Source organism: Camellia sinensis, chromosome 10, assembly GCF_055761805.1.
Source record: "Camellia sinensis isolate YWXY chromosome 10, ASM5576180v1, whole genome shotgun sequence".
Taxonomy (NCBI): Eukaryota; Viridiplantae; Streptophyta; class Magnoliopsida; order Ericales; family Theaceae; genus Camellia; species Camellia sinensis.
The window spans coordinates 174,612,933-174,633,400 of NC_138970.1; the positions used below are offsets into that span (position 1 = coordinate 174,612,933).

At 42.0% G+C, this 20,468-nt stretch overlaps 1 protein-coding gene and 2 pseudogenes across 1 annotated transcript; 1 reads left to right on the forward strand and 2 right to left on the reverse strand.

The window, feature by feature from the left end:
- LOC114266206 (protein SIEVE ELEMENT OCCLUSION B-like) overlaps positions 1-4,728 on the forward strand; it is a 28,178-nt pseudogene extending 23,450 nt beyond the window's left edge.
- Positions 4,729-10,456: 5,728 nt separating this feature from the next.
- LOC145800887 (uncharacterized) lies at positions 10,457-11,818 on the reverse strand. The gene is made up of 2 exons (XM_082890640.1): positions 11,594-11,818; positions 10,457-10,978 (listed from the first exon to the last, which is right to left on the reverse strand). The coding sequence occupies exons 1-2, from the start codon at positions 11,816-11,818 to the stop codon at positions 10,457-10,459; spliced, it is 747 nt and encodes a 248-aa protein (XP_082746766.1).
- A 7,241-nt stretch (positions 11,819-19,059) lies between these two features.
- On the reverse strand, positions 19,060-19,196 carry LOC114266227 (small nucleolar RNA snoR137; annotated as a pseudogene).
- Positions 19,197-20,468: the final 1,272 nt, after the last annotated feature.

Consider the following 20,468-nt stretch of genomic DNA (forward strand, 5'->3'; position numbering starts at 1 on the left):
TACATCGAGGGGGATGGGGTTGAAGCCCATTGAATATAGTAGGAGCCATGTATGAGGATACTCAACCCAGGGACCAGAGATCTTGTAACTGGGTTCAATGAGAAAAACGATCATATGATGGCTGTAAGAAATGCACTAAATTACTTTTTACCCATTCTTATGATATAAGTGCATTTATCCTGTAACGTTGTAGAAGTTGAGTTATTAAAAAACTCTTAATGAATTTCTTTAGCTCTTATTGAGTGGGGTGTCATAGTTGCAGGAGCACCCTTGACAGAATTCACCTATGTAAGTGTGGTAGTGGGGCCGCTACCTATGAGATTTGGGCTAATTCTCAAACACACTCATGAATCTTGGGATGGCACAAGGCCGTAATGTGCTTGCTCTTAAAGCTTATGTGAACACCTGGAATATTATATGTGTGCAATAATTATTTATTTTGCTTAAGCAGTCATAGTTCAATGCTGAGCATACTATTCACTGTGTTTGGTTTGAGTTTTCTGGATTAAGTTTTTTGAAAACTGAATTTTTTGATTTTCGTATTTTTTTTGTTTTTAGTGAATATTTTTAAAATTTTAAACATTTTTTTTACTTTTTCAGATGCACCTTACTTAGATGTGTCTAAAAAGTAAAAAAATTATGAAAAAATATTTTTAAAAATTAAGAAATACATAAAAATATAAAAAAATGTGCTAAATTCTTGTATTTTTTTTTGTATTTTTGGTATTTAGTGAATTTTTAAAAGATTTTTTTTACAATTTTTTTTTTACTTTTTAGGTGTATTTATGCTAGGTGTGTCTAAAAAGTAAAAAATTTGCATAAAATATTTTAAAAATTCAGTAAAAACAAAAAAACACGGAAAATAAGAGTGTAGAATTTTCTGAAAACTGTTTTTAAAAAATGGAAACCAAGCAAAGTGATTGGCTTTGGAGTAGATATTATTGTTTCACTAATGGCGGTTCAATGCAGAGCACACCTACCATGATGCATAATATCATTCTTTGCCTAATAATCTTAGATGTTGTTACCTATAATATTAAAATAGGTGGGGGAATGTTAGCAGATATTTCAATATTATAATGTGTTATAGATTGGGCTCCAAGTAACTTGTTCTCCTAGTTAATCCTTTCTTTTCCTCCAAGAATCCTCCAAGTCAAATCTTCTTCCCCAAGTCTTCCAAGTCTTACGCGCCAAGTCAAGTCTTCTTCTCCTCCAAGAATCTTGTCCACAAAGTTTCCTCTTCTCTAAGACTCCTGCCCACCAAGTTTCCTCTCCTATAAATTGAGCCTTTCACCTCTCTTATTGTGAGCTCAAGTTTCTTATTTGTGAGATTATCAGGCAAATAAAAAAGGGTGTATGTGTAAAGCTTTGGATTCAACCAATTGTGCAGTATTGGTTAACCATATGACTTAGTCGGGTTGTTGTATCTTGGGGGGGACAAGTCAATGTTTTTTCTACTGCACCGATGTGAGGCTTTGCCTAGCTGTAGAGGGCTTGAATCTCCTTAAAGAGAGCACATTTCCCACGTTCCAGCCCTTACAATAGTTATTGTAATTTTTATTATTTGTATTTTCTGGTGTTTTATTTGTAATTATCACCAACACTATGGTTCTCTGTGTACCAACCTTCACTACTTGATCCAGGAGTCATCAAGTACATCAATGAGGTCTAGAACTTCAACAATAAGACTATGATCGTGTCGATAGATCCACAAGGCACAGTTGTGAATCATAATGCAATCAATATGTGTTGGATGTGGGGGAATCATGCTTTTCCATTTTCTAGCATGAGGGAGGAAGCACTCTAGGAGGAGATGGCTTGGACGATTGAGTCGCTGGCAGGATACATCGATCCATCGATCGTTGATTGGGTAATATGACCTTTTTTTTTTTTTTTTTTTCTTCTAATTGCCGCTCAATGCTCACTGCAACATATAAGAATTTTGAGAGACAATTAGAAAAAAATAAAAATAAAAATAAAATCCAAAGAAATAAATTTTTAATTTTATTAATTCAAACCTTAATTTTTTGATTTAAACTCCAATCTAAACAATTTGTCTATTTTCATTAAGTAAAACCGATGAAATAATAATATTTTAGTCATTAAGCTCAATGTAAGTATACATAAAATGTCTACGATATTATTTTTCATTGAGTTTAATTATTGAAATACTTTTTTTTTTGTCGATTTTACTTAATGAAAATAGCTAAATGGTTTAAATTAAAAGCATATAAAAAATTTATGGTTTAAATTGATAAAATTAAAAGTTCATGATTTATTTTGTTATTAAAATCAAACTTTGGGATTCTTTTTTTTTGTAATTTCCTTGAATTTTAATGTGAAAATTTTGTGGCTAAAAAATATTATAAGAGACTAATATCCGTTGTCATGACAATCGTCACTAAAAGTCTACGCTGACAGCATTTTAAAAATATCGTTAATAAATAGATACATAGTAAAAAAACAATTTTGAGCAGAAAATGTTTACTTTTTAAGATGAAAATTTTTGTTCTCAAAAAAAAAAAAATTTTTTTTTACTAAATATCCAATTTGGCTACTAAAAATACAATAATAACAATTTTCACAACTAAGATATTTTAACGCTAAAAGGTGATTTTATTTTTAATTTTTATCTTTAAAATCTTAATTTATTATAGTGGCTTTATGTAAGCAAGTACATATGCTTTAATACAATCAACAATGTTCCGTTTGTTTTGGCTAAAACAAAATAGTTTTTCGTAAACAAATATGTTTTCCTTTCTTTGGTTGTGTCATTGAATTAATGTACTAATAGTTATATTAGTAGTGATAGTGGCGTGTTGATTTTAATGGTGGAGGTGATTGTAAGTGTGGTAATATAGTGACATTTGTAAGACTTTTAGTCCAATTTTTTTTTTTTACCTTTCAAAAGTATAAACATTTTTTGCCTAAATAAATTTGTTTTTTTATAAACAATGAAAAAAGTTTTCTATTGACCAAACCTCAGAGATTGCAAAGAACATTTTTCAAAAAATATTTTCAATCAAAACAAATAAAACATTATAACACATACTTGTTTTGTACATGTACCAAAAAAAAAAAAAAAAATGCTATCCATAAGTCGATTTCTTTATGAGGAAAAATGTAGTTTACGTTTACCCTTATCTAAATATAAAAATGTGATCAATTTGGAAAGGCGATCCAACCAATGTGGGAAGTTGTCCCCTTAGTTGTTTTGTGGTCAATTTGGAAAGCTAGGAATGAATGCCTTTTCTATGAAAAGAATGTTGACGGGCTTGAGTTGGCTGAGTTGGTGAAAGTGAGGGTAGCACTTTGGTGTAAGCAAAGTTATAGAGGTCTGCATTATTCAGTGGAGGACATTGTCAATAATCTTGATAGGATCAAAGCCTAATTGAGGTAAGGGTAGTGGCTGTAAGGGTGCAGGATTTTGTTCAATCTATAGCAGAACTCTGCTCTGCCTTAGTTTCTGCTGTCAGATTTTGCAACAATATTTTTTGGTGATTTCCTGGTTTGATTGAATACCCGTTCTTCATTGATGATGTACAGATCGAAACTGGGTGCGTTTTGTGTAGAATGAATTGAAGGGCTACAGTGCAGTTCTGGTTTATCTCTGCCCTGGCTCTGTTTACTTGAAGGGCTGATGTGTAGTTCATGGTTTATTTCTGCTATCTACCTGTTCATGGTTCAATAGTCATTTTTGGTCAGCTAGTGCTGGTTCATGTATTTGTAGGTCTGTAGTGTTGGTGTGATGTTGTCTTCAATACCTCATGAGGCTTTGTGATGGTAGGGTGTGAATTGCTCTACTACTGCATGTCTATTTTGGTAACTAGGAGGTTGGAGCATGTCTATCTGTTGCTGATTTTGGAAATCTATTATGAAGTATGGAAATTGATCTGTTGTTGCTGTCAATTAGGTGTTGCTATGCTTTGTTTTGTGTTGTTGGTTTCTCATTAACTAGGAGGTTGGAGTTTTTTCTAACTCCAAACTCCTCTTTATTGATGTTTTACCTATCATATGTAATTTATATGTGGTTCATCAATAAAGTTTTTTTTTGCCGATCAAAATATATATATATGTGTGTGTGTGTGTGTGATTTTTTATTGACTACTTCAGATTGCTTTTGAAAAGTACATTTGCTTGCATGGAGGAGAGGACCTAGATTGGATTAGGCGCTTTACCAACACAACAAAAGCTATTGCAAAAGCCATCTAGATCCCATTAGAGTTGTTGTATGTAGGAAAAAGCAACCCAGGGAGAAAGGTAGTGAAGATCAACAATGTCATTATGGTGGAAAACCTCAGCCACGCAATGCCAGACCTAATTCTAATACGGCACTTCTGGGATAGGTTTGAGAGCATGTGGCACTCCAAGAAGCAATACGGAAAGTCTGTAAGGAACGATCCCATAATGAAAGAAATAAAGTCAATATTGAGCTTTGATAAAAGTGATCAAGGATGGGCTATGATCAGTCGAGGGGGCCCGACTGAAATGGCTAAAGCTAAGGGTAACACCATTTTGAAAAGCTTAAACCAATTTGAGAAATGGAAAGATCGTGTAAAAGAGGTTGATTTTTTGACTGCATTCAATGAAAATCTTAATGAGCTTGGTTCGCTAGATCACTGCAACTCTTTGATCATTCTCTACGCCGAAAGAAGCAGCAACATTTCTGAGATGCGTACTTGTGATGAATGTGGCCGTCCTACGGAGGAGTTTATCGTGTTTAGTTGAATTATTAGTGACTAATAAGTTAAGCAAACTCATAATCCTTTGAGGAGAGGAATGACTTTAATAGGGATATAATTAAGCCCATTTTTATGAAGAGTGATTACCAGCATTACTACCTTTTTCTAAAAGAAAAACTCGAAACTAACCTAGAATTTCATATTACGGTATAAATTTGATCTAGTTTGGGAGACACTCCATGAATAAATCTAATCCCCAAACTAATTTAAGGTGTAAGTATATATAGATTGTTTTTCAAAAATGTTATAAACCTCCACCCTTATCAACCATAATTTATCCCCAATGTGTTTGATGAAATTTGAAATTCATAAGTAAAACAAATTTGAACAACTGATTACTTTTTCTAAAAAAATTCTAGGTTCATAAGTTGGGATTTATAATGTTGTTTTTTTTTAGATTCTATTTGTTGCTATTGATCTATACTTGGTGTCACTTGCAAAAGTGGTGTTCAAGCTAGCTTATTGGAAGAATTCCAAACATTAGCTATGAGCTCCACATTTCAGTGAGCATGAATTGCCTTATTCACACAAACTAATTGAGATGATCTATAGAACTAATGAAATTAAACCCAAAAAAATTCACTCCCAGGCACAATTTGCAGATTTTTGGGCCCTTTTGTGCCACCAATACAAGGCATTGAGATTTTGAAGATTTTGGGCTCAAAGAAGCAAAATAGTTGATGATACAGTTACTACACAACGGGTCCCAGGTGGAATGGGTCGGACTAATCCACGCTTCTTCAACCAGTAACTGAGTGTTCAAGCCCACCAGAGAACCTGCACACAAGTTCGACAGGGGAACGGGGAGTCCCCTAGCGAACCTTCCAACGAGCAAGTTAGAGAGAGAGAAGTGTAATATAGAGATATGAATTGAAGATAGAAAAACTTAACCTTCTTCTTGTCTTCAACGTCTGCTTATATCCTCTGGTAATCATTTCGCCGTCCCTTCTGACCTGCCACCTTGGCCGAAAATCTATGCTGTAGCTTACCTTGTTCAGGATGAGGGGGTGCTGTTCCGACGGAGAGGTGTTGTCGTAATAAATGCTGTGATGGACTGCATTAATGGCGATGTGCAGTGGCAATAACTTTGCAGATCTTTGTCTGCTGATGTGGCTTGTCCTTTACCTGCCACATGTCTGAATATCATTGGTTCTTCGTGCCATGTTGGCTTCCAACTATTCAGGATCTTATTAGTTGGGTTATGTGTTGGGCTCTAAGTGATGGGCTTGGGTTGTTCATAGTGGGCTATGACCTTTGTGGGCCTAACCACGTTAGTAGTCCCCCATTTCCAAGTGCAGCTTTAGCCCAATGAAGGGAATACTAATCGAGAAGATGAGAAGGACCGACCGCGAAGGGTGGCCGAGTAGAAGGGCCGACCATGAGGAGGACCGACCGCAAAGGGTGGCCGAGTGGGAGGGTCGACCATGAGGAGGACCGACCGCGAAGGGTGGCCGAATGGATGGGTCGATAATGAGGAGAGCCGATCGCGAAGGGTGGCCGAGTGGGAGGGCCGACCATGAGGAGGGCCGACCATGAGGAGGGCCGACAGTGAAGGTTAAGGTGGGGGGGCGCGGGGCTCAAGAGGCGACGTGTCACGTGATGACTTGAAGTGGAAAAAACAGGGTAAGGGGAGGTAGTAGTGAATCGTGATCGTACACGTGACTGCATCTCGTGGGGGGGGGAGATTAGGCGTTGGGCCAGAAATGAAACGATAGGTCATGATGGGTGTTGAAAAGACAGTTTTGGCGGATGTTTTGAAAAGCTTTCAAAATGGCGAAAATTAATTGTGACCCTTGGAATACGGGCAAGCCTTGGGCTTTGGGTATTATTCGATTTACCTACTTCTTTGCAAAAAATCAAAACATTCCAAGTGTTAGCTTCTTTGTTGCTGACGATACACCTCTGCGACATTTTTTGAATTTCCTTGCGCCCACATTCGAAGCTATTCGCAGATACACCACAGAGATGGCCCAAGAAGAAGCTGGAATCGCCAGGGTCGATCCACTTGGGGATGACGATGCGGTGGAGTTGACGGAGCAGTACAGGGCAGAGAGGCAAATGGAGAGGGTAGGGGAGCCAGCGGTACGATCTCATTCTTCCACCATGATGGCGGCTCCAACACCGATAAGCCAAATGGAGCCAGATCATTGGCATACAAAGGCTGATAAGTCGATCATTACCGCGAAAGAGCTGGAGGGGATGCGGGAGAAGTACCAAATTCCCACAAAGGTAGAGTTGAAGCTGCCGGAATCAAAGGAGAGGGCGTCTAATGCTCGACCGGGGGAGTTCGCCCTGTATGAGGAGGCTCTAAAGGGAGCGTTAAGACTGCCCCTCCCCCGGATAGTGGTGGATGTACTGAACCGGTTGGAGGTAGCTCCAGGCCAGCTAATACCCAACGTGTGGAAGATCTTACTGGCTTGTGCGAGTGCGTGGCCAAAGGTGAACAGGGGGGCTGAAATGACAGTGGACGAGTTTTTTGCGTGCTATAAGGCGTCAGGGCAGCAGGAGACTTGAGTTACCCTGCAGGCAGCAGCAGGGAAGGGGTTGGTGGCGGGGCTGCTATCGTCGATCAAAGGGTGGAGGCTGCGGTGGTTCTATGTGTTCGCCAATGGAGGGGTTGGGGTGCGTATAGTTTGGAAAGTGCCCACCAAATCGATGGAGCCAAAACTGGGGGCAGCAGCGGAGGAGAAGGTGAAGAGGGTGAAGGAATGGCGGGAGAAGGAGGGGGCAAGTGGGACGAGCTTGTTCAGCCGTCAGCCTTGTTTGCAGTAGGCTTGGGTCCTCAACCGAACAGTGGAGACCTCGACCGGGCGGAATTAGAGGCGAGAAGGAAGGCACAAGAGGCGAAGGATAGGACTATCCTTGCCCAAGCCAGTAAGTTCAAGGAGGCGCAGGAAGACCGACCGCATAAGCCGATCACGCGGGAGAGGATCCAACCGCACCCAAAATTGCTAGAGGAAAAAGACTTGGGTGAATCTGAACCACGACCGCCCTCGATTGATCCTTTGAAACAGAGGGCCAAGGAGATGGGCAGTGTGAGGCAGAAGAAAAGAAAGGTGAGGAGGAGTGAGGGGGAGCCTACCTTGAAGAAGAGGAAGGAGATGACAGCAGAGGAGACCCCCATGGCCCAGGAGGTAGAGAAGGAGGGAGTGGGGAAGGCCCTAGGAGGGGTGGTTGCCTTAGGAATGGTGGAGGTCGCCTCAGAGGTCGTGGAGGTCGTCCCCGTAGTGGTGTCGATCGCCCAAGAAGTTCAAGTAGAGGGTGGGGCCACTGGCCCTGAGCCAAGGGTAGAGGAACAGCCCCAGAGGGGTCCTGCACCCCAAGGAGGAGGGGCCAGGCTGACGACTGCTATCCACTATGCTCGCGCGGTGTCTAGGCGGCTGGAGGGAGAAGAAGGCCCAACCAGGGCAGTTGCAGATCGCCTTGTGGGGATAGTGGATGATGTGACCGTTCGCTCAGTGGCCAAGTTCAATGAGGCTGAGCTGCTAAGGGGGTTATGCTCTGCCCAAATGGAGGTAACCACCCTAGCTGGGGCTCTGCTGAGAAAGGTGGCGGCTGCAAAGGTCAAGTCGGATGAGGCCAAGGCTCAACTTGTAAACTTCACAAGGGAGAGTGCAGTGTGGAAGAAGGCTGCGCGAAGCGCGTGCTCCAGAGGTTGGCAGGAAGCTGAAAGCGCTAAAAAGATGCAAGTGTTGGCCATTGTTCACCGCAATGTTGCCGACTGAGCCCAAGCTGAGCTGATCGCGGTCAAGTTAGAGCTAGAAGACGAACACTGCCAGATTGTGTCGCTCGAGTTCCAGCTGGCTGGCGAGCAGAAGAAGCTGGGAGAGGCTCAAAGGGCCTGTGCGGTTGCCATTGAGCGGCATGAAGAGGCTATGACCAGCACTGAAGAACTGCACGCCCAACAAATCAAAGAAAATGATGAAGCAAACGTGAAGATTGCTGGGCTGTAGAAGGAGCTGAAAGACAAGCGTGCTAAGGCAACGGAAAAGAGGGCGAGCCTGCAGAAGGAGTTGGAGGAAGAGAGGACCAAGGCAGCCTCTGAAAGGGCAGCATACCCCGATCTGTATATCGCAGCAATAGAACAATTCAAGGGGTCTGCTGAATTTCAGATGGCGATCGATGCTGCGGTCGCCAGCAGTGTGGCAAGGGAGGTGTCTGGGGGGGGGGCGGGCTCGTTTGGAACGACCGCTGGAGGCAAGACTGAGGCAGAGGTTATTGAGAGCTTCCAGCGGTCAGACTTCTATAAGCACGAAATGGCTGAGTTCTGGGACAGTGGCTGGAAAATGTTCAAGTGTAAAGCTGAAGAGCTGTTCCCAGGCTTAGACCTCAGTAGTGTAAAAATTGACGAAGACGATGTGGCCCAGACCCCCCTAGATGAGGGGATTGAAGAAGAGGACCTCGTTTCCAGTAAGGATGAATAATTGAAAAAGAAGGAGAAGACCTTGTACTTAGAGTTGTTTTTGTGTGTTTGTTTTTGTTTTTTGTTTTTGAAATGCTGTAATGAACTTATGTGCCAGTTGGTGAATAAATAAAATTTGAGTTCTGTTTTCAGTCAATTATTTTTGCTTGTACATCTGGAATGTATAAAGTATTGTGAAGTGTAAAAATGTAAGGAAAACTCAATGTAAAGTGAATTTTAACTTGAGAGAGTGAGAGTGAGAAAACTTAATGCAGAGTGAATTTTAGCTTGCAAGAAAAATTCAATGCAGAGTGAAAGTGAGAGAACTCAATGCAGAGTGAATTTTAACTTGTAAGAAAAAATTCAATGCAGAGTGAAAGTAAGAGAACTCAATGCAGAGTGAATTTTAACTTGTAAGAAAAAATTCAATGCAGAGTGAAAGTGAGAGAACTCAATGCAGAGTGAATTTTAACTTGTAAGAAAAAATTCAATGCAGAGTGAATTTTAACTTGTAAGAAAAAATTTAATGCAGAGTGAATGTGAGAGAACTCAATGCAGAGTGAATTTTAACTTGTAAGAAAAAATTCAATGCAATGTAGTCTGGCCGAGCTTTACATGTTCAGTCTGGCTGAGGCTTTTTATGACTCGATCTGGCTGAGGCTTTTTGTGACTCGGTCTGGCCGAGCTTTTCACGCTCAGTCTGGCTGAGGCTTTTTATGCTCAGTCTGGCTGAGGCTTTTTGTGACTCAGTCTGGCTGAGCTCTTCACGCTTAGTCTGGTTGAGGCTTTTTATGACTCGGTCTGGCTGAGGCTTTTTGTGACTCAGTCTGGCCGAGCTCTTCACCCTTAGTCTGGTTGAGGCTTTTTATGCTCAGTCTGGCTGAGGCTTTTTGTGACTCGGTTTGGCCGAGCTCTTCACGCTCAGTCTGCCCGAGGCTTTTTATGCTCAGTCTGGCTGAGGCTTTTTGTGACTCTGTCTGGCCGAGCTCTTCATGCTCAGTCTGGCTGAGGCTTTTTGTGACTCGGTCTGGCCGAGTTCTTTACGCTCAGTCTGGCTGAGGCTTTTTATGCTCAGTCTGGCTGAGGCTTTTTATGCTCAGTCTGGCTGAGGCTTTTTATACTCAGTCTGGCTGAGGCTGCAATCAAAGGGTTATTGGAATACCACAGATAGTTGAGATATAAGCTTGCTGTTATACAAAGTGTAGCCTGTGGATCATAAATTTACACCATATGTGGAGAAAATGAGAACATTCACGTGTGCAGATTGTCAGAAAGAACATACATCAATTGGACAATACAAAAAATACAAGTTTTATTGAAAATAGCGCTTCAAATGCTCAGCATTCCAAGGATGGGGGAGGTCTCGACTTTCCATGTCCTGAAATCGATAAGTGCCTGGGCGAGGTCTGGCTTTAACAACGTAAGGTCCCTCCCATTTAGCTACCAGCTTGCCCTCAGTCGGATTCTTGGTGGCGAGGGTTGCTTCGCGTAAGACAAGGTCCCCTACGGCGAACTCCCTTGATCGGACTCTGTGGTTGTAGTGTGTTCTCATTTTCTGTTGGTAGGAGGCCAGTTTGACAACAGTGGTTTCTCTGAGCTCTTCAATTAGGTCAAGGTCTGCCCGACGGAGTTCTTTGGCCAGTTCAGGGTTTGGGTGTAAAACCCTTGGGGTGGGCAGACCGACTTCCACTGGGATGACCGCCTCAGCGCCGTACGTTAAGGGAAAGGGGGTCTCCCCAGTGGGAGTCCGAGCAGTAGTACGGTAAGCCCAGAGTACATTTGGTAATTCCTCAGCCCAAAGCCCTTTAACAGCTTCTAGCTTAGTTTTGATGATCTTCAGAAGAGAACGGTTGGTGACTTCGACTTGGCCATTGGCTTGGGGGTGACCTGGGGAGGAGAAACAGGGTTGGATCTGGAGGTCTGCACAGAACTTCCTGTACTTGGCGTTGTCGAATTGTTTGTCGTTGTCGGAGACGATGGCTTGAGGGATTCCAAACTTGCATACGATCGACTGCCAGATGAATTTGGTTGTGTTCCATTCGGTAATTGTGGCAAGGGGTTCTGCTTCTACCCACTTGGTGAAGTAATCAATGGCGACAATCACGAACTTGGTCTGGCCTTAGTCGGTGGGAAGTGGACCAACTAAATCGATCCCCCATTTGGCGAACGGATAAGGACTGCAAAGTGTGATCAACTCGGTGGGAGGAGCATATGAGATGTTGGCGAAACGTTGACATTTATCACATTTGAGCATGAAGTCGGTCGCATCTTGGTTAAGGGTAGGCCAGAAATATCCAGTGCGAAGTATTTTGTGGGCTACGGACCGGCCGCCTGAATGATTACCGCAGATACCCTCATGGATTTCTCGCATCACATAGGTTGCTTTAGCTGGACTGAGGCATCGCAGATACGAGCTTGAAAAACTACGTTTGTACAAGACACCACTGACGAGGATGTAATTGGACGACGGGGCCTTAACTTTGGCGGCTTGCTGTTGGTCATCTGGAAGTTCCCCTGTTGTCAAAAATAGAAAGATGTCCGACGCCCAAGGGATGGGCTCATTCGGGAGGAACTGCACTTCTTGCTGATAAAGAGAAATGGCAGCGTGTGCTAGGTATTCGAGACGGACACCATGGCTGAGGTCGGACTGGTCTGTAGAAGCCAACTGAGCCATCTTGTCTGCCTTTGAGTTTTTCGCTCGAGGAATGTGCTGGATATGGAAGGTATTGAAGAGGCGAACGAGGGGAAGGGAAATATTCCTGTAAGCCCACATTGTGTCCTCCTTTGCATCGAATTCCCCTGTAATTTCTCCGACAATGAGCTGGGAGTCGCTAAACACCCGGATGTGGCTGACACCAATGTCCCTGGCTAGGCGGAGCCCTGCTATCAATGCCTCATATTTGGCCTCATTGTTACTGGCATCGAACAAGAAACAGAGAGCACATTTGAAATAACCACTCTCAGAGGCGGTAAGGATGAGGCCAGCCCCACTGCCTTCTCTGTGGGATGATCCGTCAACATTGAGAGTCCAAAAATGAGGGTCCTCTAGCTCGGTAGGGGTTGGTGGGGGCGGAGTGGTCGTGGTTAGGCAGGATTAGTGAACTCTAGGATGAAATCGGCGACAACCTGCCCTTTAATTGCTGTTCAAGGTCGGTATGGTATGTCAAACTGGCTGAGTTCCACCAACCATTGCATGAGTCTGCCAGAGAGCTCTGGTTGCTGCATTACCTTCTTCAAAGGTTGGTCGGTGAGGACCACTATGGAATGGGCTTGGAAGTAAGAACGGAGTCGTCTAGAGGCGATGACCAGGGCCAAGGACAATTTTTCTAACAGTGGGTAGTTCTGCTCAGCGCCCTTGAGGGCCCGACTGATATAGTAGACCGGCCGTTGAACAGAGTCGTCCTCCCTGACAAGAGCTGCACTGACTGCGGTGCTTGAAACGACTAAGTAGAGGAAGAGGGGTTTGCCAGTGATTGCCTGAGATAGGAGGGAGGGTTGGCCATGCACTGCTTCAACTACTGAAAGGCCTCTTCGGACTCGGTCGTCCATTCAAAAGTTTGCCGAAGAACTTTGAAGAAGGGGAGGCATTTATCCATTGCGCAGGAAATGAAGCGATTAAGGGCGGCAACTCGGCCAGTGAGTCTTTGAACTTCCTTAACCGTTCTGGGTGACTGCATTTCAATCCAGGCTTTGATCTTTTCAGGGTTAGCTTCAATACCCCGCTGACTGACCATGAAACCAAAGAACTTCCCAGATCCTACACCGAAGGTGCACTTCTCCAGGTTAAGCTTCATTTGGTACTTCCGTAGGGTGGCAAAGGTCTCTTGCAGGTCGGTCAAATGGTCAGCGGAGAGTTTACTCTTGACTAGCATATCATCGACATATACTTTCATGTTCCGACCGATCTGATAATGGAAAACGGCGTTGGCCAACCATTGGTAGGTGGCCCCACCATTTTTCAGTCCAAATGGCATCACTTGGTAATGGTAGGTGCCTCGGTCAGTAATGAAGGAGGTGTGTTCCCGATCAGATGGATGCATCAGAATTTGGTTATACCCAGAGAAGGCATCCATGAAGCTGAGCATTTGGTGACTGGCCGTGGCGTCGACCAATAGATCTATCCGGGGAAGAGGATAACTGTCTTTGGGACAAGCTTGGTTGAGATCTGAGTAGTCGACACAAAGTCGCCATTTACCATTGTTCTTGTGAACCAGGACCACGTTTGACAACCATCTAGGGTAGTCCACGTTCTTGATGAATTGGGCCTCAAGGAGCTTGTAAACCTCTGCGACAATAAGAGTATTGCGCTCAGGATGAAAGATGTGCTGCTTCTGGTGGTAAGGTCGGAAATGGGGTTCAATACTGAGGCGATGGGATATGAAGGAGGGGTCAATACCCGGCATGTCTGAATGGGTCCAGGCAAAGACATCATTATGCTTGGTTAGGAGGGCAGTAAGGTCGGTCTTTGCTTGGGGGAATAGTTGGCTGCTGATTTTGACAGTTTTTGTTGGGTTGGTGGGGTCGATGGGAACCTCCACGAGTTCCTCCGCAGGTTCTCCTCTAACCAGCTCGTCCTCATCTCGGACGTCGAGTCCTTCAATGATCATAGCTTCGTTCAGCTTGACTTCTTTAAGTGAGGCAACATAGCATTCCCTGGCCACGGTCTGCTCTCCCCTTACAGTCCCGACCCCCAGATCGGTGGGAAACTTAACGGCAAGGTGATAAGTTGATATGATAGCTTGGAAGGCATTTAGGGCAGTGCGGCCAAGGATGATGTTGTAGGCGGATGGGTAGTCGATAACAAGGAAGGTGAGCAACTTTGTAGTCTGCCGTGGGTACTCGCCGATTGTGATGAGAAGATCAATGGAGCCGATGGAGGTGACCCGGTCGTCAGTGAAACCGACCAAAGGGGTTTGAAGAGGAGACGGACTTTCCTCTCTTATTTTGAGCTGGCGAAAGCAGTTGAGAAAGATGATGTCTGAAGAACTGTCGTTATCGATAAGAACTCGTCTGATCTTGTAGTTGGAGAGGAGGGCATAAATGATGAGAGGGTCATCATGAGGGTAGTGGATGCTTGTACAGTCAGCATCCGTGAAGGTGATAAGCTCGGTCCACTGCTTGGGCTGTTTGGAGGGTTGATCCACCGTGGCAACTGTTTTGTCTGAGCCATGCCTTATCTTCTTGAGTTCTGCCCTCTGCGCCGAGCGGGATGGTCCCTCGCAAGCAAGGTCGCCTAAAATGACTCTGATCTCTCCAACAGGTGGAAGGGGATTTCCTGGCGGCCGAGGTTGCTGTGGAGGGCGATCATGGCCTTGCTTAGGTTGGGCTGGCTGCCGAGAGAGGTGCGCCGACGGTTGTTTTTGAGGGGCTCAGTTCTTTGCCTCTGCTAAGGGCGAGTGTCCGTGAACCGGCTAAGACGTCCCTGGCGTATGAGTGTCTCGACCTGATCTTTGAGGTTAACACACTCATCGGTGTTATAGCCATGGTCCTAGTGGAAGCGGCAATATTTGGACTGGTTTTTCCGATTGAAAGGGATTCGTGGCGGTTGGGGCCATTTAAGGGGGTAGTCCCGCTGGATCTGATTGAGGACTTGTTCCATGGGGGAGTTAAGGGGTGTGTACTGCTCGAACCGACCGGGCGATCGGGCTGGTGCCGACTGGTCAGCTCGGGGGGGTCGGTCGGTATAATGTGGTGTTTGGCTATTATACTGGGTGTTTCTGGGTTTTGAGTCTTTTCTCTTTTCTCTGGAGGCCGGGTTTTTGGTTATGGGATCTTGCTGGGCGACTAGGGAATCTTCAGCATTTATGTATTTTTGGGCTTTGAAGAGTAGGCTTGCCATAGAGGTCAGGGGATTTTTAGAGAGGGAGAACAGGAAGTCGGACGACCACAGACCGGCCATGAAAGCAGTGAGGATGACCTTGTCATCATTTTCCGCTACTTGTAGGGCCTCGGTGTTGAAGCGGGTAACAAAACTGCGTAGCGACTCCCCCTCGGTCTGTCGAATGTTGAGGAGTTGGGTTGCGGGGCGTCGCTGGCGCTGGGCTCCAATAAAATGGCTGAGGAAGGAGTCACTGAGGTGCTAGAAAGTGGAGACGGAGTCTGCTGGTAACTGGCTAAACCACAGTCGAGCTGACCCCTTCAGTGTCACGGGAAAAGCTCAACACATGATCTTGTCAAGAAATGCATGGAGGATCATGAGAGTTCTGTAGGTCTCCAGATGGTCGACTGGGTCCGTTGTACCGTCAAAAGAGTCGATGGTGGGCATCTTGAACTTGGGGGGTAGAGGTTTGTCGCAGATGGAGACGACAAATGGTGAGTTTGCTGTGGTAGAGGGTTTTATGCTGGATGTTCTGCATGACCCCTTGGAGTTGGAACTTCATGGCTCGGAGTTCCACGTCCCAGAGAGGGATGTGGTCACCTCCGGAGGGCAACGGGGGCTGGACGCTGCTAGCCTCTCCTTCGAGGATTGGTGGCGGGATCGATGGTTGTGGGCCCCGGGGTGGTAGGTTTATACCTGGAGGAGGGGGTTGCAAGCCTTCTCTATTGGGCAGATTAGGCTGCGGAATAGTATGGCTCGGGGCTTGTTCGTAGTTGGGAGGAATATCGGGAGGTGGTGGAGGGGGCATAAGAAGGTTTCTTTGGAGTAGGGCATTGATCAGGGCTTGGTTTTGCTCGGTCATGCGGTTAATGCTGTTGGTAAGCTCGATGAAATATTATGGTGGGTTGTTTGGATTAGGGGGGTCGGCTTGGTGGTCGGCAGCATTTTGGTGAGAAGCCATGGATCTAGTTATGACCATACACTTCGATGGGTAGCGAGAAAGGGTTATTGGAACGGGGTCTCCGGCGACAGTGAACACAACTGGCGCGAGAAGCAAAGCTTTCCCACAGACGGCGCCAACTGATGATACAGTTACTACACAACGGGTCCTAGGTGGAATGGGTTGGACTAATCAACGCTTCTTCAACCGGTAACTGAGTGTTCAAGCCCACCAGAGAACCTGCACACAAGTTCGACAGGGGAACGGGGAGTCCCCCAGTGAACCCTCCGACGAGCAACTTATAAGCGTATTGGCCCCCTCCACCTTGTAAGAGGCCTTTTAAAGTCGTGAGGCCGACGGGCGTCGTTTCGCCACCTCACCAGAGCGGACAATATCTTACTGGGGCGCGAGAAGCCAGTCACGTCAGTTTGGTGGCCCATACAGGTCGTCCGACAAACTCTCCCGCTGTTCGCGGCCCAGCCCGCTGGGGTGTTTTGTTGGGGCAATCCCACATCGCCTAGGAGGGACACTTGCAACCAACTTATAAGTGTACTGGCCCTCTCCACCTTGTAAGAGGCCTTTTAAAGCCGTGAGGCCGACAGGCGTCGTTTCGCCAACTCACCAGAGCGGACAATATCTTACCGGGGCGCGAGAAACCAGTCACGTCAATAGTAATGGGCCATATAGGGATTAATTTCAAGGATATTTGAAGCAATTTTGAAATTTTTTTGGGTTGTGTAGTTTTATTTTTATTTCTTTCAAGTAGCCCTATAGACTGGTCCACCTTTGGCAACATAGGGTGTGATTGACCTGGCTCCAAGTAACATGACTTTATTTTTGCATCGTTCTCTCTCTCTTTAGTTTTCTCTCTTTAGGTTACTGTTGGGGCTGCTGTTTGGGGGGGGGGAGGGGGCCTTCGGTCTCTCTCCGACCGCTTCTCTCCTCTTTCCCCTTTTTTCTTTTACTTTTTTTTGCAAAATAACTCTTGGGAGATTATTCTTCCCATTCTCTCCTTTCTTGTGAGGTTCTTCTTCCCCTAGGGTAGAAATTTTTTTGCGTTTTCTCCTCCTCCATCCCTCAACTAGAGCTAGATTTTGCCATTTTTCCGCTGCCTTTCACTGTTTCATGCCGCCACAACTACAACACCAACAGATCTGCCGCTCATCGTCTCTTCTTGCTGTTGACACCACCACCACCACATCGTGGCCATTCTTTCACCAGATCTGATCTTTCTTCTCCAAATCTTTGTTTTGGTTTGTTTATTTTTGAGTTTTTTTTTTTTTTTTTTTTTTTTTTTTTTTTTTTTTTTCTTTTCTGCTTTTATTTTGTATTTCAATTTGTTTGGGCTTCATGGGTGTGATTTTGGTAGCTTACCCTCTCTGGAGTGAAGCTTTTGTAGTATCTCCGACTAGCCCTAATGCTGATCTCTTATGATCGCTTCTGCTTTGCAGTACGGATTAGGATCGTGTATGATCACGTCTTTGATACTATTTTAGCTTTGCTTATGTGTCTCTTTGCTCATTTTTCCTTTGATTAGGGCAAGTTCTATTTGTGTAAGCATGGACTCTTTTATAAGTGCCGTTTTGGCTTATCATTAATGGATTTTTCTCCCATTCAAAAAATAAAAAAGTAACATGACTTTAAAGGCCTGACTACAGTGGGTTCAACCCTAAACTCTTACAGATTTGGTAGTGGTGATATAGAGTAATGTTAAAGATTTTAAAAATTTTATTAAATATTTAATAAAATTTAAATAGAATTTTTGAAATTTTTAATATTTTTAAGTGATATATTTAAATTTATATAAAAATTCTCGATAACTTTGTCATTTATTGAAAAGGATTCATAGTAGTTCGAGACTATTAAGAAAACAAACTTTTTTTTTTTTTTTTTGTTACAGGAGAAAACAAACTTAATTCATGTATAACCCAATCCTGCCAACCAGGACTAGAGCAAAATTTAAAATTAACTTGTCAGTGTAAGGAAAGTTTCTAGAACACCTCAAACAAAATTCATTACTGAACAGGTTAATTTAATAATTTTTTAGTTATTTGGCTAAAAAGGTAGGTAAAAAAAACTTGTATGTTTGGGATGACTTTTTGGCTAATTACGAAAAGATGTGCAAAAAGTAGAGAGAAAAGAGAATCTTTGACTTTTTGGTATGAGTTGTTGGCTTTTTGACTAATTTAGTAACTTTTTGGCTAATTGGCTAAAATAGCCTCTTGCCAAACGAGGCCTGAACGTCTAGTTTGTAAATAAATTATTTTAGTAATTTTTTTGATTGTTTATAAAAATATATATATATATATAAATAAATAAAAGTAAAAAAAATAATATGACAATTTATAATAATTTTTTACTTAAAATATTTAGTTTCCAAACAAAACTTTTTAATGTTAATCCTTAATTTTTTTTAGATAAATTACAAATACACCCCTGATATTTGATTAAAATACAAATAATCTCCTTGGTTTTAGAAATTACATTTCACCTTGATATTTTTGATTTCATAACAAATCATCCTTTTTATTAATAAATCATCAAGTTAATTAATAATTTTTAATAATGTTATGAATATGTTTCAATTAATAATTTAGATAATTTTATTATTGTATAAGAGAGTAATTATAATTTTTTTTATAGTTAATTCTATTAAATAAATTTTTTTTAATGAAGGGTTATTTATAATTTTTTAAACTACAAGGATAATCTATACTTTAAGCAAACCTCAAAGGGTGTATTTATAATTTATCTTAATTTTTTTTAATAGAAAAATTACAATAAAAACTATAAGATTTGATAAAGCTTAAATTTTAATTTTGCCAATTTTAATTTGCTATTAATTTAAAACATTTAAATATTTTAATCATTATATTCAATTTAAGTGTATTTAATGATTAAATCATATTTTTTTTTGGTCAATAATAGATAAATATTCAGATTAAAATTAAATTAAAAAACTAGTATTTAAAATGATAAAAATTGAAAATTGAAAATTTAATTTATTATGAGACTCATGCGACCTTTTTTAGTTCAAATATATATATATATATATATAAAAATTAAATAAAATATGCAACACTTGATTTATAATTTTTGAAAAAAAGATAAAATAAAATCGAATAATAAAAAAAATGAAAAATCGTCATCAATCTTCAAATCAAAACGAAGAAGAGAAATCTTCAAATCTTGATTTATAATTCTAGCAAAAGCAATCGATCTATGCTTCGGAAACATGAACATCTCTCACTTTTGTTGTGAAAATTCAGAGAGAGTTCACCAGTAAGAAGCAACCCCTAGATTCAATGTCACCAAAACCCTAACCACATAATAAAATTGAGCAAATACATACATAGATCTATGGATGATTTATCAAGCCAAGTGTAAAACAAACTACGATACCATTAACAAATCGCAGATGTAGAAAGAGAGGATTGAGTCGGTACGCTTTCGTTGACACGTCCATCGGCAATCGACGAACGCAATGCCTAATGAAAGCGAAAAATTTGATAGAACAAAATAAAAAGAAAATCATAGATCCGCTAAGGAAGAAAGAGAATCGTTGAAGCCATGAAAGAATTCAAAAAATTTCAAGAACGTATTACTCGTTCATCTGGAGTGGCGTTGGGGTTTTATAGAGTGATGAAGGACATTGGGAATGCAGCTTAGTACAAGAGAATTACAAAGAGAAAAATGTTTCAAACTCCCTTTTTCTCCCACCCCTTTGTCTCCTTTTCCTTTCATTGGCTAGTTTTTTTTTTTTTTTTTTTTTTTATTTTCGATCACCACCCACCACGTGTGTGTTGGGGGGACGCATGGTGATGATTGGAGGGGATCTCTATCAATGTTGTTACAAAAAATGTACTCAATTAAGGCCTCGTTTGGAAAGTGAGTTAGCTTTTTAGTTTTTTAATTATTTTAGCTTGGAGTTAAAAAGTCTTGTTTAAAAAGGATTTTTTGACTTTTTTAACTTTTATGAGAGAAAGAATGTAATGATTATGAGTTGATTGTGATGGTTTGTTTCATTGGGTTAAAAAGTTTATTTTGTTTTTTTTTTTTTTGACTAAAATAGTCTCAAACCCAACCTAACCCTTTTTCCCAAGCGAAGCCTAAGGGAAATGCTATGGACCTCCAATAAATTATCAAATTTTTTATCAAACTTCTTATATGGATGTGAGATTCACACAAGTCACATGTGTATGGATCCCACACTTATGTAAGAGGTTTAGTAAAACACTTGATAATTTATTTGGGATCCCTAGCATAACTCCTCAATTAAACGAAATGTTGTGAACAGAACGTTTGTGAACAGGTTCGAACTCAATTCAATAATAGCTCGTTCGGACTCGGTTCGTTAAATTTTTTTTTGTGTTAGAGATCAAGCTCGAGCTTGAGCTTGAATTCATTAAATTTTTAATAAACAAGTTCAAACATTATAAAACTCGTCTCGTTAACTGGCTCGTTTAATATTTATTATTTATATATTAAATAATGTAAAAATATGTATAAAAAATAAAATAAATATGTTATTTATATATTTAAAAAATTAATGTAAATAATAGTTAA